This window comes from Daucus carota, chromosome 3, assembly GCF_001625215.2.
Source record: "Daucus carota subsp. sativus chromosome 3, DH1 v3.0, whole genome shotgun sequence".
NCBI classification, from domain to species: domain Eukaryota; kingdom Viridiplantae; phylum Streptophyta; class Magnoliopsida; order Apiales; family Apiaceae; genus Daucus; species Daucus carota.
Window position 1 is genome coordinate 10,720,038 of NC_030383.2, and position 19,323 is coordinate 10,739,360.

General features: G+C 34.2%; 3 protein-coding genes and 1 pseudogene across 3 annotated transcripts; 2 read left to right on the forward strand and 2 right to left on the reverse strand.

The window, feature by feature from the left end:
* Positions 1-576: 576 nt before the first annotated feature.
* LOC108214540 (ATP-dependent zinc metalloprotease FTSH 2, chloroplastic) lies at positions 577-4,431 on the reverse strand. Its single transcript, XM_017386602.2, has 5 exons — positions 4,248-4,431; positions 2,212-3,399; positions 1,818-2,131; positions 1,396-1,636; positions 577-1,070 (listed from the first exon to the last, which is right to left on the reverse strand). The coding sequence occupies exons 2-5, from the start codon at positions 3,397-3,399 to the stop codon at positions 732-734; spliced, it is 2,082 nt and encodes a 693-aa protein (XP_017242091.1). The 5' UTR covers positions 4,248-4,431; the 3' UTR covers positions 577-731.
* Positions 4,432-6,240: 1,809 nt separating this feature from the next.
* On the reverse strand, positions 6,241-7,494 carry LOC108211675 (uncharacterized). The gene is made up of 3 exons (XM_017383337.2): positions 7,257-7,494; positions 6,998-7,074; positions 6,241-6,890 (listed from the first exon to the last, which is right to left on the reverse strand). Exons 1-3 carry the CDS (start codon positions 7,416-7,418, stop codon positions 6,299-6,301), a joined length of 831 nt encoding a protein of 276 aa, XP_017238826.1. The 5' UTR covers positions 7,419-7,494; the 3' UTR covers positions 6,241-6,298.
* Positions 7,495-9,854: 2,360 nt separating this feature from the next.
* Positions 9,855-12,871, forward strand: LOC108214532 (cytochrome P450 72A397-like; annotated as a pseudogene).
* Positions 12,872-15,689: 2,818 nt separating this feature from the next.
* On the forward strand, positions 15,690-18,938 carry LOC108214533 (cytochrome P450 72A397-like). The gene is made up of 5 exons (XM_017386578.2): positions 15,690-16,015; positions 17,194-17,411; positions 17,486-17,733; positions 17,848-18,229; positions 18,343-18,938. The coding sequence occupies exons 1-5, from the start codon at positions 15,739-15,741 to the stop codon at positions 18,769-18,771; spliced, it is 1,554 nt and encodes a 517-aa protein (XP_017242067.1). The 5' UTR covers positions 15,690-15,738; the 3' UTR covers positions 18,772-18,938.
* The last annotated feature ends 385 nt before the right edge of the window (positions 18,939-19,323 follow it).

Here is a 19,323-nt window from a genome sequence, read left to right on the forward strand (position 1 = left end):
CTGATAAGCTTGTTTTTGTTTACCATTTTATACTACAGAATTCAATCTCGACTACAACAATTCAATTAATCTCTGATTAATTCTTGTTCCGTGACTTCACCGATTAAGTTTGATTCCCGCTTTTGACAACACTGACTACAGGTGGCCAAATTATTGAGCCTTGATAACTTTCTGCTTCTGTTTTGGGCTGTCTAGTAAGCTGTGGAACCGGAGATGGTATTTAAGTTATTCTGAGTGAGTCCATTGGTTTGCTTAAAGTGGTGACTAAAAACTGCAACACATTGATGTTGATCACATAAAAAACAGGTTTAAAATTCTCAGCACAATTGATCTCCAAAACTCTGTTCAATCATGAAATGTGGTAGTTTACAAAACCCACATGATCAATATCACCGAATGTAACAGGAAGAACTCAAGTTCACCCCTGCCTTTTTTGTTGTATTGGCGACAGTACTCTCCACAAGAACATTATCAATTTTTGAATCCGGACTATTATAAAACACAAAACTGAATCATTTCCTGGTCTTGAAAGGATAAAAAATTGCTAGTGGGAGTGACCTGGACTTGGTATACAGATACACAGAATTATATGTATATTTTGCAGAAGTCTCGACTAAATACAGAGTTTACATGGACTTATGTATGTGGAATGATACAAGGTTTTACATTTAGTTGAGAAATGTTAAAACTGAACATTACAAGTTGCAGGTCTGCAAGGGTATATCTCCATATTATACAGGGACAGGAGTTGATACTGAAGGTGATACACGGTTTTCAACGGGAATCTCAGTAAACTCGGACAGGATTGCTCGGAATTCATCCCCAGTCATAGTCTCCTTCTCAAGAAGAATTTCCACTATCTTGTCCATTGCATCACGGTTGTTTTTAACATGGCCTAGAGCAATTTCATATGCACTATCTGAAAGCCTCTTTATAGCTTTGTCAATATCTTCGGCAAGCCTTTCAGACATAGAATTCCTAGCCATCATTCTCATGATCACATCACTCTGAGCAGATGAGTCCATAAGCGACCATGGGCCAATGTCAGACATGCCGAATGTAGTTACCATCTGCAAACAAATTTATGATCTCATATCATTCATGAATATTATCAAGATATATCACTGGTAGAAAACATGGACTTCTCAGTCAAATAACCTTAATGATTATCTGGATTTGAAGACGGTAACATTAAAATTGCATATTCAACCCGTAAGGTAATTTTTAATTTTTGCTTCTCAAATATTTCACTGCAATAATACTGCAGAATCTTCTACCTTTCGCAAACAGCTGGAGATGGACCATATCAGAATTAAATTTCATCTCAAGATTTTTTAAGGATTCAGTCTATTGGGCATCAGTTCAGGTGCATAACAATTCAGAACCAATATTTACCTGTTTGGCCAATCCAGTGATCTGCTGCAGGTCACTAACTGCACCAGTGGTCACCTCAGATTCTCCGAATATCACTTCCTCAGCTGCTCTTCCACCAAGTCCGCCAACTATTCTTGCATAAAGTTGCTGCTTCGAGATCAAGGTTGGGTCATCCGAAGGAATGAACCAGGTTAGACCCCTTGCTTGGCCACGTGGGACCAGTGTGACCTTTTGAACGGCATCATGTCCAGGCGTTAGAGTTCTGCATCACAGTAAACAATTCAGAACAAACTCGACCTTCAGAAAACTAGGATATTGGTCAAATAGGACATCTAGCATACATTAAATTTAGTGAAAATCTGAGGTCTAAAACTTTCACATTAGCAAAAAGAAAACAGAAAATTAAGATCCAAAAATAGAAGCAAAAGTATATAGGGATGTACCCGCAAATGGCATGTCCTACTTCATGGTATGCTACCAAACTTTTGCTTTTTCCATCTGTCATGACAGTCCCTTCCATTCCTGCCACTATCCTATCAATTGAATCATCAATTTCTTTGGATGAGATTCCAGTCTTCCCACGTCGGCCAGCCAATATAGCAGCCTCATTTAATAGGTTTGCAAGATCAGCTCCACTAAAACCAGGTGTCCTCATAGCTACCACCTCAAGAGATACATCTTCATCGAACTTTTTGTTGCTACCATGAACCTTTAAGATCTCTGTCCTTCCCCGAACATCTGGCACATCAACAGCTACCTAGAACCATGATTCACGTTAAGCACATGACTAAATTCCCAATTATTCAAAGAGCAACATATAAATGATTAGTAAATTACCTGTCTATCAAATCGGCCAGGTCTTAATAGGGCAGAGTCTAGAATGTCAGCACGATTTGTTGCTGCAATTACAATAACACCAGTGTTTCCTTCAAAACCATCCATTTCTGTCAGAAGCTGGTTCAGTGTCTGTTCTCTTTCATCATTCCCTCCTCCTATACCAGTGCCTCTTTGCCTCCCAACAGCATCAATTTCATCAACAAATACAATGCAGGGAGCATTTTCTTTGGCTTTCTTGAAAAGGTCACGCACTCGAGACGCACCAACACCAACAAACATTTCAACAAACTCTGAACCAGAAATCGAGAAAAATGGAACACCTGCCTCACCAGCAATAGCCTTGGCTAGAAGGGTTTTCCCAGTTCCTGGTGGACCAACAAGTAGAACTCCCTTAGGAATGCGAGCTCCCACTGCTGTAAACCTTTCAGGCTTCTTCAAAAATTCCACAACCTCCATAAAATCCTGCTTAGCTTCATCTACTCCAGCAACGTCAGCAAAAGTTACACCAGTGTTTGGTTCCATCTGGAACTTAGCTTTTGACTGACCAAACTGAAGAGGGTTACCTGGCCCACCAGGACCCCCCATTCCTCCGCCAGATCTTCTTGAAAGGAGAAAAAGACCTCCAATCAAAATTAATGGAAAAGCAAGATTTCCAATTAAGTTGAACAAAAGAGAACCCGAGTCCTCTTGAGCATTATGTGCTGCAAAATCGATGTTTTTCTCCCTAAATTTCTGAAGAAGTTCCTGACTGAGGCCTGGGAGTTGTACACGAACTCGCTGCACACGATTACCTAATTCAGGAGAAACAGCCTCAACAACAGCGATTGTTCCATTCTCAAACAAATCTACTTTATTGACTCTGTCCTTGTCCAAATACTCTAAAAACCTCGAGTATGACATCCTTGAGTTCGATACACCCTGTTCATCAGCCAAAGCATTTCCATTTCCTATTAATGCAGGTGTGGCAAGTCCTACATTTCCAAGCAACAGTTTTAAAAAGCCTCTCCTTCCTTCTTGTTGCCTTTGGTCCAAAGTTGCTTTCACCGTGAATGCTTTTGATACTTTAACCAGTGACGGACGAGTTGAAGATGAATATAGATGCCTAACGTATAATTCTTTGTTTAAACCAGTATTAGTACTAGGGGTAGATATACCACTTCCAACAACGCATGCGGATGAAGCTGCCATCTGGACCAATGTATATGAAAAAAATCAATGTCTTGTAAAGTTTTGAAGATGCAACATCAATTTTAGAATAAACTACTAACGTGAAAGTATATGTCATCCCCAGATACTATGCAAAATTATAAGAACATGGAGAACAGTAAAAAGAGTAATTAAAATCTAATTTCAATTAACATAACATGCCGCTACGATAGTGGAAGAACAAAAATGAGGCAGACCCAAAATTGTTATCCAGGGTAGCCAAAATTAAATATAAAACAAATATCACATAGACCAACAACCCAACTTAATGGTTTACTCGAATTTTCAACAAAGGCATTGAACACAGGACTTCACACAACTATAGCATAAAAGACCTCTAACCAGCTAAGCTAGCAAGAAAAAAAATCTGTTGCAGATCTAATCAATTCAATAGTGCATATATATCCCTTGGACCGATAATTCTTTGACTATATGCATAATTGCGTGGGCACAACAAAGATAATACTCACTCTATGTAACTATTCAAGATCTATCCTTTGACACCAAGTTTCTTGAAGTATTTGTCCTCCATACCATTTCCTAAAAGCTTAATTATCGATAAATGAATAATAAATCTGATCACACAAAATTACACATACATAGAATTCCTACAACTACACAACAAAAGTTCTGACGGCCTCAAACCAACCAAGAAAACATTATGTGATACTTTTGTAGCTCAAGATAACAACTTTCAACTCAAAATGAATATAAAGATGATTCTGAACACAACTAATTGAAAATCAAAAGAAAACATTTCAAAGCTACTTAAAATGTGATAAAAGTGAAAATAAAGCATGAAAGAGTAAAAGAGAAAAGGGGGTTTGTACCTCTGAGAAATTGAATGTGGGTGGAAGAGAGTGGGAGCTGATGAAGAAGAGAAGCAAGAAAGAATTGGGGGTTTTCAAGTGAATGGATGTGGTTCCTAATCTCCTACGTGGCTTTCTGTGTGTGCCTTGTTATTTATACAGGCTCCTATACAAGCACGTAGGAGTTTTTTTATTGCTGTGGAAGGCCGTAAATATCAGCTTCACTCGGCTTCAATTATCAAGAAAATGCATTGTTGTAAATTGATGCGATTAATATCACCTAATAATCCGTTTAAAGATTATATTTCCGAAATAATTTAATTAAATGTTAATTGATCTTTATTCTGTGCACTGTCGATTAAGTGCAATTTACACCTTTCACGATACCGAGAGAACGTCTCATAATTTCTATAAGTATTATTACAAACAAGTTTATAAATTTGAATTTTAACTCATGAGTAATTGAGTATTTGATTCAATTTCACAAAATTAAAATTTTAGCTCTAGTCAACTTAATTTTATTTGGATCACACCTTACAGACAAGTGTTCGGACTAAATCATTATTTTTTAAGCATATTTTTTAGGGATCTTTTTAAAAATACCCATCTGTAAAATCATTTTTTTAAAAATACTACCATCTTTTTCATTGTTTTTAAAAATACCTTTTCATAAATTTTTTTTTTCAAAAATACGATTTGCAACTTTTGCAACCTCATTTGCAACCTTGGGCGGCGCAGCCGTAAAAGTTGCAAATGAGGTTGCAAAAGTTGCAAATAAAAATGGAAAGTTGCAACTGTTGCAACTGTTGCAACCTTGGGCGGCGCAGCCGTAAAAGTTGCAAATGAGGTTGTAAAAGTTGCAAATGAGGTTGCAAAAGTTGCAAATAAAAATGGAAAGTTGCAACTGTTGCAACTGCAATTGCAACTAGTTCAACTGAAAACTGTAAGTTGCAAATGAGGTTGCAAAAGTTGCAAATGAGGTTGCAACTGCAGTTGCAACTTTTGCAACCTCAGTTGCAACTAAATGCAACTGAAAACTGTAAGTAACAACAGATGTATGGTGTGCCCCTGGCAGGGCCATTAGATTACAATAGAATCAACTGAATGCAACCATATGCAACTGAATACAACCATATGCAACCATATATGCAATTACAAATCCTGATTTCAAGTTCCAGTTTTCAAATGTCGTTTTCGACCTCATTTTCGGAATCGATATATATATATATATATATCGATTCCGAAAATGAGGTCGAAAACGACATTTGAAAACTGGAACTTGAAATCAGAAATTCAGTTGCAGATGAAGTTGCAAAAGAGGTTGCAACACGGCTGGCTAGTTGCAAATGAGGTTGCAAAAGTTGCAAACAGTATTTTTGAAAAAACAATTTTATGAAAAGGTATTTTTAAAAATAATTCTGGAAGGTAGTATTTTTGTAAATAATTAAAGAAAAGGTAGGTAGTTTTGTAGAGTTCCCTATTTTTTATGATTATCTTTTATTTTTGACTTTTTTAATTGATATTTTCTTATTTATGACTTATCAATTATATAATTATATACTTATATACTTATATTCTAAGTTCCACATAAAACATGTCATTTCATTAAAAAAATGTTAAAATTTAATGATATCTCATATCTCCTTTAAGTCTGAAATCTGTAGATCTTAATACATGTGTACACGAGACTTTCATTGGATCTTCATTCTTTGAGAAATAGACATTTTTGTTCTTGTTGAAATTATGGAATGGTCATATACGCGTGCACGCCTCCGGCTTCGTCTCACATGTACACTAACTTTGCTTAATATCTTTGTTCACTTGGTCGATTAGACTCATGAATTCTTCGTGGCTTTGTGATTATTGAAAAATAAAAACAGGCTTTGAATTTTTTTATTTTTTTTCACTTGATAAGCATCCGCAGAAAATACTTATCAAATGCTATTTAATTCATTTTGCAAAGCAATCAATAAGATTTTAAAAAACAAATGTATATAATAAATAAGCTAATGCAGAAGTAATTCAGTAGCCATGGTGCTACATTGAGGATCTTATTATATATGTTCAATTGTTCATAAATATGCTTGTTCCATTGCTCTTATGATGGACATAACATCCCCTGGCGATGAATTGCCAACATTTACGTTGTTAGTGTTTGAAGCTATAGTTGTTCGGTTTTTAATTCTTTCGCAAATAGCAAACCTGCAAACTGGACATTGTCCGTGGCTCTTCACCCACGGGACAATGCACTCTTCGTGGAACATATGATTACACGGAGTGAGCATCACCATTTGCCGAGGTTCAAACTCTTCTAAGCATATTGCACAGTTCTTCCCATCTTCATCTGCCTCTTTTTCCTTTGTACTTGCATTGTTGTTGACATTTTTTTCGCGATAATACAGACTTAAGCTTCGCATTATCTTTTTGGCTGCAGGGTTATAGATTTCCCTCTTCAGCTTTTTCAGAGCTGCTTCTTGCTCTTCCGGGGACAAAATTGACTGTTCTTGTGCAGGAAAGGGGAAATGATCTCGCGGGGGAGTGGCTGGAAACCACGGAGAAGATTCTGGAATCATTCCCGGGAACATGTCTGTGGCCATGACATTGCCGAGGACTATGATTCTCACTGGTGAGTGTGAGTGTAGTGTGGCTGCGCCAACAGGCCTCCTGAAATATGCTTGGAGCTTAAAAGTTGTGTTCAATTATATTAAAAATTGTTTCGTAATTTAGAATAATTCGACTGGGAGGCAATTGTCTGAAGATAAAACAATAACCTGATCGAGTTAGAAGGTTCTGTTCTTGCTCCTCTATCCTGGTTGGCAATCCAACGATTGATAGCTCCTATAGTATTCTGAATGTACCAAATCGACCAACATTAGAATCTGACTTAAAAGTAAATTGATACAAACAATATTGTTTTCCATCTAACAATATTGTTTTCCATCTAACATTGAGTATGAATATTTAAAAAAACACTGATTTGTCTGTGTGTTCTTAAGATCAATTAGTTTGGTGATTCAAACTAGTACTAACCGGACTATGCCCAAAAGGAAGTGAATGTGGAATCAACGACAAGTCGTTCATTTCATTGCTGATGGGAGCATACAAGGCACCACCATATAACCGTCTGGAGTCTCCATCCTGCCTATACCTCTGGTTCGTCACTGAATTGTTGGTGCCAATTCCGTGGCTCATGATTTGGTGCTCGTGTTTACTTGCTTGATGTTGCTGTTGGCGTATATATGGTGTGTTATGATTTATAGTGCTTTCTTCAGTATGACATTTAAGTTTTATTCCTTTCTTTTTAAAGAGGGCTGGTTATTCTTATCCTTGGTGCTATTTTATTCGAACTTGACAATCACTCAACGGACATGAACAATCAAGGCATATTCTTATAGTTTCGTCGCCTTGTGATTATCCTTCCAACGGTGAGAATCGTTCAGAAGGAAAGCTGTAGCTATCATGAAAGGAATCGCGTACTTTGCAGTAGTAAATGTAGCGATGAACTGTAATTCCACTAGTTAAATATGCTTGGACTTGAAGAGTAACATCACATCATCTTTTATTCCACAGAGCAGAAACAATTCTCGGATACTTGTTATGGCATATCACCTTCTTGCTATACATCATTGGACGACGGAAGGAAGCTGTAGTGATTCCTGGCCTAGAGTTAATTGAAGCGAGGTTTTTAAGCAGAGGTGACAGCCAGTAGGTAAAATTGTTTCCCAGGAGGTCCTATGTTAAGCCACTGTTTCTCACATTTGGTGTATTATTGTTATTTTATTCCAAATTTTGTTATAGCGAAACAATTTTTCTTCTTATATATATAACTCACTCACATTTCTAATACAAAACAACATTCTTGCACTTGTAAATACACTGATTCAAGAGAAAGCCTGCTAAACCCAAACTCATAACAAACAATTACTAATTGGGTTTGTATTTTCATTTTTCCTTGCCCAAAAATTAGAATTATATGCTTTAGTTGTTTTTATGTATCAAGTCTTAGTTTTTCCTCCCCTAGTTGTGTTGTTAGAGCAACTCCAACTTCATGTATCTGTTAGTTATATATATGGTCTATGAGCCATATTTTTACAAAACTTCTATCCATCTTCTATATTTGTTGATTTCTTTGACATCATCTCAAACCTTCCACGTCATCTCTTGCCATCTTCACTCACTCTTCCGTTGCAAATCGGAGTACAACACTTTACAGGTTATTAATCCTCAAGTGATTCTCTCAAAATCTTAACTCGGCCTTAAATTGATGGGAAGACGGTTTAATATTATATGAGGTTTTCCTGTTAATAGCTTTTCTGTGCTTAGGTTCCGGAAACACACTCCCGTGAAATGTGTTTCGTCTATAAAAAAACAATTCAAGGGAGTATTTTGAAGGGTGCACTCTGGCAATTTACCATGCTTGCTGTTGGATGAGGGGAGTAGATGTTCCACTGTCATGAATTATGACAATTCCAAATTACCGCCATGATAATGAGAAAAACAAATCACAAAATATTATATGATCCATTGTTTTGAAATTTTTAACAATCACCTCAGTTTCTTTTTATAAGTTCCAAGAATAGTTTTTTTTTCAAGAGATACTCAAAATATCTTCAAGTTAATAAAACATGATATATATAATATTTAACTTATGAGCTTTTTAGTAAATAGAATTTTCTTCATAGAAGTTATAAGAGTACTTTTTCATTCTAGAAAAACTTAAAATATCTTCACGTCAATAAAACACGAAACATGTGTTAAAAGTTGTGTCACTTTCATTTTCGTATTTTCCATGTATAGTAGAATAGTTATTGTTTATTTAATTCACATGAAAGTTCACTTCTTTCATGTTTGTGTGATTGTGATTTTAGTTGTCTAGAATTGAAAGTTTAAAAGAATGAATTATTGATTCATGCTCCCTTTCTTCCGTCCCGTCAAAAAGTTTACGTACACAGTTTGCACGTAATTTAAGACTCTCATAAAGTAGTTCTAGAACGTATTTTAAGACTCGATTTCATAGAATATCATATTTTATAGCATGATATAAAATCCTAATTAAATATACCAAGATTTTGATAATTTTTTAATATCTGACTTGAATATCTTTTGATATCATAAATTGAAAAAAAAATCTTAAAATTTCCAATTAAATACGGCCTCAAAGATTATTTTGATATTTACTCGAGTCATTTTTATCGGATTCAAATAAAATCTATCAAAGTTTAGGAAGATCCGAACAAGTTCATTACAAATTTACAGCTATGAAGTATCTTAAAAGTTTTGAAATTTAAATACTACTCTCTTTGTCCCTCTAGGTTGTTTACATTCATGGTTTGCACGAGTATTCTACAAAATATAGTTTCGTAATATTTTTTGAAATTTTTTTTCTGAATAAATGTTTAAACATTAAACTTTTTCCCAAAAAAAAAAATTTAAAATATATTATGAAACTATATTTTGAATGTCTTTAAAAAAACGTGTCAAAAGTAACCGGAGTAACTGAAAAGATGAAAAAAGTGTAAGAATTGGTGAGAGGGTATATGAGTAATATTCTTGCTAGAACAGGACCCACCAATTGTTTTCTTGCGACGCGTGTTTGTTGCCGCGCAACCATTATAAAGCATTTCATGCAATATACTCTATATGAGAAAGTGAGAAACAGAGAAAGTGGGTGAATAAAAATGGCGTTCACCTTATCGGAGATAGCAGTAGCCATATTAGCGGTTGCAACTACAACGGTAGCATGGAGAGTTCTCAACTGGGTCTGGTTCAGGCCAAAAAATTTCGAAAAACACCTCAAAAAACAAGGCTTTCATGGCAACTCGTATCGCTTCCTGTATGGAGATACCAAGGAACACATGTCTATGTTAATGGCAACAAGATCAGAGCCCATTCCCATCTCCCATGATGTTCCTTCTCGCACCACTCCCTTTCTCTGCAAGCTCGTCCGCGAATATGGTACGTACATTACTTTAATTCATCAGCCAGACCGTAGTGTTTTCCACTCAAATATTAACGAAATCAACTTGTTTATATTTTTAGTCTCTGACGTTTCTTCTTTGATGTAGTCTTCACTCTCGTACATTACTCTAAAAAATTGATTTCAGACTTTTAAGTTGCTGTACATCAAAGGTTATAGTCCGGATTGCCAGCCACAAGGCTAAAAATAAGAAGATATAGAAAAGCTTAGTTCCTTTAGAGCATCTCCAACCACGAAAACCCCTTAACTAAATCTTAGTTGTCATATCAATAATAAAAATTCTAACTAATGGCTTCAAAAATTCATGCTCCAACCATCCCCACCTGTTATCTATAATTATAGTCCACCTCCTGTGGACGGCTATATTTAATAAAATCTGTAGAAAAATTATACATCACTTATTATCATATTAAAGTGATATAGTCTATTTATAACAATCCAAATATTAAGAACATACTAGTTTTAAATTATAGCCAACCAGTATAGTCAATACCACCGAAGCGAATTGTCTTAGAGGTTCAGCAAATTTTACATAATGTCTTACACGTTCAATTTAGACGACGATTATAGTCAACATCGTTGGAGATGCTCTTAGGACATGTTTGTTTGGAGTGATTATAATCGCCGAATTATTATCTTATTTATCTTAATTGCAAAAGATTCCTTGAATTCATATCTCAATTACTGTTTTAGTCCATTTGAATAAGATTATAATATCATGTGAGATTCAATCATTATAAATATTTTTGGATGAGCCAGAGTGTTCATGGTTATAATATAGATACGGTCAGCCGGATTTTTTTATTTTTATTTTTTGTCAGGGTCAGCCGGATGTTTTGTATTCAATATTAATACCTTTTATCTCTTTGTTTGAATATATATTGTGTTTTGAGGTTATAGTACTGTGTTTGCAGGTAAAAGAACCTTTTTCTGGCTTGGACCAGTACCAAGGATATCTATTATGAATCCGGAAATGGTAAAAGAGGTTCTAAATCATAATTTTAACTATCCAAAAACTGAGCCACACCCAAATTTTAAGATGTTTGTACAAGGCCTCCCATCAACTGAAGGAGGTAAGTGGACTACACACAGAAGACTTCTCAATCCTGCTTTCCATGCTGAAAAGTTGAAGGTAATTATTTCTTTAAATGCTAATATTTGCATGCTCTACTTTAATTTACCTGATAAATATTGTTGTATTTGCAGGGTATGCTACCAGCATTTGATTTGTGCTGTCATGAGAAGACTATAAAATGGATGGAAATGATAGGGGAGGAGAGAAATTCATGTGAGATAGATGTTTGGCCTTCCCTTCAAACATTAACGGGTGACGTCATTTCGCGTACAGCATTTGGTAGTAGCTATCAAGAGGGACAAAAAGTATTTGAATTACAAATTGAACAAGCTGACCACACGTTTAAGGCCATGCAGTCAGTTTACCTGCCTGGATCAAGGTAAAGAGTCTTAATATATACTTATCATTAGGTGATATGGTTAATTTTGTATTGTCTGAAATCTATAGAACAGTGTACACAAAAGAAAAGGAAGAAGTCATTAATTTCTGTGTTCAGGTATTTACCAACTAAGAGGAACAAGAGGATGAAGGAAATAGACAAAGAAGTGCGATTTTTACTAGGAGGTATTATTCATAAAAAGATGAAAGCCATGAAAGCAGGAGAGGATGGCACAAATGACTTGTTGGGAATATTGTTGGAAGCAAACTCTAAAGAACTCGGACAGGGTAACAGCAATGTTGGAATGAGTATTGATGACGTAATTGAAGAATGCAAGGTGTTCTATGTTGCTGGCCAAGAGACCAACTCAATTTTGCTTGTGTGGACATTGGTCTTATTAAGTATGTATCCAGATTGGAAAGATCGGGCTAGAAAAGAGGTTTTGCAAGTACTTGGTGATGACAAGGCTGATATGAATCATCTTAATCATTTGAAAATAGTAAGTACTTTATTGTTCATATAACTTAAGGCAGAAACGTAGTGTTAGTATCTGATTAAAAAGATTGCATAACAATTATATATTACATATATTTCTCTTTTTTGTTTACAACAGGTGACTATGATTCTGTATGAGGTCCTGAGATTATATCCACCAGTTTCTGCGCTAGTTCGACAGATAAACAAGGAAATTACTCTGGGAGATATCACCTTACTACCAGGAATGCAAATTGCGTTGCCGATCGATAAGTCAAATTCATCATGATCATGATATTTGGGGGGCTGATGCAGAAGAGTTTAAACCTGAAAGATTCTCAGAAGGTGTTTCAAAAGCCACAAACAATCATGTAGCTGCATTTTTTCCATTTGGTGGGGGGCAAGGATCTGCATTGGACAAAACTTTGCTTTACTAGAAGCAAAACTAGCCATGGCGACGATCTTAAGAAAGTTCTCCTTCGAGCTTTCACCTTCCTATAAGCATGCCCCTGTCAATAAACTTATACTCTCCGTCCCGAATATGGTGCTAGCTTGATTTTACACAAGCTATAATTGGTGCTTACAAATATCCAGATTGCCATGCATGATGCAGAGTATGTGAGATATATGTTTGATAAAAGTTGCCACCTTTAATATATATATTATAAATATGATGTTGAAGACTTGTATTATCCTGCTAAGTTTGAGTTCATTTTATGGATTGATGTCTTTGATTCTTATGATCACTCTGCACAGACAGCAATCCAGGAGGGGCTAACTTTGCTTCTACAAAAATAAGATACTGTTTTTCCAGTTGAATAAACTTTTTATACTCCATGCGTCCCAATTTATCTTATCTCTCTTGTTTGACTTTTGGTGTTTAGATTTAGCGAATTTTGACTAAAATTTACATATATAAAATAATTAGACTTTAAAATGTATTCTTTGGATTTTCAATATCAGTAAGAATGAGTACATGCCTCACCATTAAGTCATCTTTAACCGAATTATTTTCCTTGATTACTTTTGGACAAACATGATATATATGCTTTACGTGATTATAATAGATTATTAGTTGTATTTGTGCATGTTTATATATCCTGAGACCCTTCAATAATTTTAATCCATTTTTTTATATTAAATTATTTACTTATCATTTTCAATCCACTTCTTTATTTTAAGTAATACTGTAAGTCATTTTTTTAAAACTCGGCCTCTAATTCTCGACATATGATTTGGATTTGAAGTCTGTGAATTGATTATTTGAATACTTTGTCTGTGTAAAAGACTTGATGCACGACCACGAGTGATATCACTACTTGGGTTTTCTTTAATAAAAAGATTTGTGTCCATGAGCACGTGATAGATTACTAAAATTGATAAGTCAAAGTGTCTGGTTAAAGTCAAGTGTTGATGAGTGGTGACTCTTATGAGGTGGAAATGATGGGCCTGGGCGAAGCGAATGATACCAGCATTTGATATACATAGGTTGCAATGAGATGACAATAAAATGGATGGAAATGACGGGGTTGAGAGTAATTCATGTGAGATAGATGTTTGGCCTTGTCTTCAAACATTAACGTCCGACATCATTTCAGTTATAAACTTTTTAGCAAATAATTTTTTCTTTTTATAAGTTCCAAGAATAGGTTTTTTATTCAAGAAATACTCAAAATATCTTCAAATTAATAAAACATGATATATATAATATTTAAATTATGAGCCTTTTAGCAGATAAATTTTTCTTCGTAGAAGTTAAAAGAGTACTTTTTCATTCTAGAAAAACTTAAAATATCTTCAGGTCAATAAAACATGAAATATATGTTAAAAGTTGTGTCATTTTCATTTTCATATTTTACATGTATACTAGAATGAATAGTTATTGTTTATTTAATTCATGTGAAGTTCACTTTCTCTGCGTGATTGTGTTTTAGTTGTTTAGAATTAAAAGTTTAAAAGAGTGAATTATTGATTCATATATTTTCTCTCTCACAATTTTTGACTGTTGGATTTATTGGATAAATTGATGGAACTTTGATCATAATTTATATATTACTAGCTTTTAAGATGGGTATATAGTTCGTAACTTATTATTTATAATTTAAATTTTAACATTATTTTATTAGTATTTTAGTATTAATAGATTGAATTTTAATTAAATTATATCATTCAACTGACTATACTTTCTCCTAATTACTTGAAAATAGACAAACCCTAATATATATATATATATATATATATATATATATGTGTGTGTGTGTGTGTGTGTGTGTGTGTGTGTGTATATATCAAGATTTTAGTACATTTAATCCGAATTTAGTACACGTAGATTAAAAAATAAAAAAATCAAAAAATTCAAATCTTTTCTAAACATAGACGATCGTGTAATACCTTTGAAAGATTCAATAAATCAATCGAATTTCAACGTAATTTTGTAATCTTGGTTTTTTGACAACAATAACTTTTAAGATTAGAGTTAGAATGAGTTATGTAATAGTTCGTGTTTATATCGAGATAGAACACGTTAAAATTAAAAAGAGTTATACGAAAGTTCTTGTTAAAAGAAGATATTGAAAATTGTATATTTATAATTTTATTTATAACATCATTATACATATTTTAATGAGATATTATATGATAATGGATTGTTATGAGTGTTTTTAGTATTTGAAATTGTTTAACAATATAATACCAATAGACTCCACATTTGTAGACTTGTAGTATCAAAAAGAGAGTAACAAACAAAAAAATATAACTAAAACCTTGGACTACAAATATAACTAAAACCTTGGACTAAAACCTTGTTGTCTTATTATAGTATAGTAAGTATAGATTCTTTCCGTTTCATGTTTGTGTGATTGTGATTTTAGTTGTTTAGAATTGAAAGTTTAAGAAAATTTATCGCCATTTGAATACCATTAGATTTTAATAAATTTTATATAATCACAATTATATATCGGATTTTAATATATATTTAAAATTTTAGTCGAATAACATAGATTTTATAGTATAATATAAAATCCTAATTGAATATTCCAAGATTCTGATAATTTTTTAAAATCTTACTTGAATCTCTCTTGATATCATAAATATTTCTTTTTAAATTTCCAATTAAATATAGGCTCTGTGATATTTATTGGAATCGGATTCAAATAAAATCTGATCAAAATTTAGAAAGATTTGAAAAAGTTCTTAACAAATTTACAGTTACGAACTATCTCGAAAGTTTTGAAATTTAAATATTGCTCACTGTATTTACGTTCAATGTTTGCACAAATTTTGAGATTTTTATAAAATATAGTTTCATAATATGAAAATTTTCTTCTTCTGAATATACATTTATACGTTAAATTTTTTTCAGGAAAAAAATTAAAAAATATTATAAAATTATATTGTAAATGAATCTTAAAAAACGTTTCAAAAAGTAACGTAGATCCGAGAGATGAGAGGCGGAAGTGACTGAAAAGCGTGTAAGAATTATTGAGATTTGAGAGGGACCCACCAATTGTTTTTCTCGCAACGCGTGTTAGTTGCCGTGCAACCAATAAAAAGCATTTCACGCAATATATATGACAAAGTGAGAAACAGAGAAAGTGAGTGAATAATAATGGCGTTCACCTTATCAGAGATAGCAGTAGCAATATTAGTGGTGGCAACTACGACTGTAGCATGGAGAGTTCTTAACTGGGTCTGGTTCAGGCCAAAAAAATTCGAAAAACACCTGAAAAAACAAGGCTTTCATGGCAATTCGTATCGCTTTCTGTATGGAGATACCAAGGAACACATGTCTATGTTAATGGCAACAAGATCAGAACCCATTCCCATCTCTCATGATGTTCCTTCTCGCACCGCTCCCTTTCTATGCAAGCTCGTCCGCGAATATGGTACGTAGATTACTTTAATTCATCAGCCAGACTGGAGTGTTTTCCACTCAAATCTTAACGAAAGTAACTTGTTAGTATTTTTAGTCTGGCGTTTCTTGTTTGATGTAGCTCGTGGATACAGTTATGTTCTTAGTAACAGCGGTTGAGAAGGTTTTTTACTCGTGATTTAATAAAAACTCAGCAATTCAAGCAAAAATACTTTGGATTCCTATCTAAAAAATTGATTTCAGACTTTTAAGTTGCTGTACATCAAAGGTTATGCCCTGTTTGGGAATTAGCGGTTAGCGGATTGAATTAGATGTTTTGACTAACTGATTGAAGTAAATGTTTTGACTAGCGGATTGAATTAGCTGTTTCGGAAAATTGTTTGGTAAATAGCTGATTGATTAGCTTTTTCTGACACAAACCAAAACCTCTAACCCAAAAGGCTCATCAAAGTAGCTTTTTCAAAATTAGCTTTTTGGATCCAAACCTCTATTTTAATCCGCTAATACCAAACACTAATATTAGTGGATTCTAGTGGTCTAACCTCTAATTTTGCCCCAAACCTCTAACTTTTAAAGAGGGCCTATGTGTCCCGATTGCCAGCCACAAGACTAAAAATAAGAAGATATAGAAAAGCTTAATTCCTTTAGGACATGTTTGTTTCGAGTGATTATAATCGCCGAATTATTACCTTATTTATCTCAATTGCAAAAGATTATAATTCCTTGAATTCATATCCCAGTCCCTGTTTTAGTCCATTTGAATTAGACTATAATATCATGTGAGATTTTATCATTATAAATATGTTTTTTACAAAAAAATTTGACATTTATGTGGTATTTAGATATTTAACCAGGCCAAACTTATCATATTCGAGCTTAAATAGCTTTTGTCAATATGTGATAGTCGTAGAACTAGAATATATTAAACTTTTGCGAGCTGGTTGAGCTCGAGCCGAATTTTTTAGTCGATATCAAAGTCGAGCCTAACAATTATACTCAACTGAGCTCGATTACACACTTCTGTTTGACTCTAAAGTTGCAGGGGTAATAATTATATTTTTGGAGGAGCCAGAGTGTTTATGGTTATAATATATATATGGTCAGCGGAATGTTTTGTATTCAATATTGATACATTTTATCTCTTTGTTTGAATATATATTGTGTTTTAAGGTTATAGTACTGCGTTTGCAGGTAAAAGAACCTTTTTCTGGCTTGGACCAGTACCAAGGATATCTATTATGAATCCGGAAATGGTAAAAGAGGTTCTAAATCATAATTTTGACTATCCAAAAACTAAGTTACACCCAATTTTTAAGATGTTTGTACAAGGCCTCCCATCAATTGACGGAGGTAAGTGGACTACACACAGAAGACTTCTCAATCCTGCTTTCCATACTGAAAAGTTGAAGGTAATTATTTCTTTAAATGCTAATATTTGCATGCTCTACTTCAATTTATCTGATTAATATTGTTGTATTTGCAGGGTATGCTACCAGCATTTGATTTGTGTTGTCATGAGATGACTATAAAATGGATGGAAATGATCGGAGAGGAGAGAAATTCATGTGAGATAGATGTTTGGCCTTCCCTTCAAACATTAACGAGTGATGTCATTTCGCGTACGGCATTTGGTAGTAGCTATCAAGAGGGACAAAAAGTATTTGAATTACAAACTGAACAAGCTGACCACGCGTTTAAGGCCGTGCAGTCAGTTTACCTACCTGGATCAAGGTAAAGTCTTATTATATACTTATCATTAGGTGATATGGTTAATTTTGTATTGTCTGAAATCTATAGAACAGTGTACACAAAAGAAACGGAAGAGTCACCAATTTTTGTGTTCAGGTATTTACCAACTAAGAGGAACAAGAGGATGAAGGAAATAGACAAAGAAGTGCGATTTTTACTAGGAGGTATTATTGATAAAAAGATGAAAGCCATGAAAGCAGGAGAGGATGGCACAAATGACTTGTTGGGAATATTGTTGGAAGCCAACTCTAAAGAACTCGGACAGGGTAACAGAAATGTTGGAATGAGTATTGATGACGTAATTGAAGAATGCAAGGTGTTCTATGTTGCTGGCCAAGAGACCACCTCAATTTTGCTTGTGTGGACATTGGTCTTATTGAGTATGTATCCGGATTGGCAAGATCGGGCTAGAAAAGAGGTTTTGCAAGTAATTGGTGATGACAAGGCCGATATGAGTCATCTTAATCATTTGAAAATAGTAAGTACTTTATTGTTCATGTAACTTAAGGCAGAAACGTAGTGTTAGTATCTGATTAAAAGATTGCATAACAATTATATATTACATATATTTCTCTTTTTTGTTTACAACAGGTGACTATGATTCTGTACGAGGTTCTGAGATTATATCCACCAGCTTCTGCGCTAATTCGACAGATAAACAAGGAAATTACTTTGGCAGATATCACCTTACTACCAGGAATGCAAATTGTGTTGCCGATAAGTCAAATTCATCATGATCATGATATTTGGGGGGCTGATGCAGAAGAGTTTAAACCTGAAAGATTCTCAGAAGGCGTTTCAAAAGCCACAAACAATCATGTAGCTGCATTTTTTCCGTTTGGTGGGGGGCCAAGGATCTGCATTGGTCAAAACTTTGCTTTACTGGAAGCAAAACTAGCCATGGCGACGATCTTAAGAAAGTTCTCCTTTGAGCTTTCACCTTCCTATAAGCATGCCCCTGTCAATAAACTTACTCTTCAGCCCGAATATGGTGCTAGCTTGATTTTACACAAGCTATAATTGGTGCTTACAAATATCCAGATTGCCATGCATGATGCAAAGTATGCGAGATATATGTTTGATAAGAATTGCCACCTTTAATATATATATCATAAATATGATGTTGAAGACTTATATTATACTGCTAAGTTTGAGTTCATTTTATGAGTTGATGTCTTTGATTCTTATGATCACTCTGCACAAACAGCAATCCAGGAGGGGCTAATTTCTACTGGACCTAACAATTGTGTCGTGTCGTGTGTTTTCTTGTCGTGAATTTTCATGTTTCGTGTACTCGAAGATAATCCATATCCGACCCATTTAATTCGTGTGCCTAATCTCAAACTCATATATGTTTCGTTTTATACCTGTTGTGTACTTTTTATGTAGTTTTCGTATACATCTATTATAGATATAATAATAAAATTTCATTCAAATATATTTCAAAAATACATTTTTATGCATTATTTTATGAAATATATATTAAATATTTATATTTGGCATTATTTGCATACAACTGTGGACAATCCTGCCTTGGCCATTGACCAATGCATCTGTCCGTGTTCATCTCTC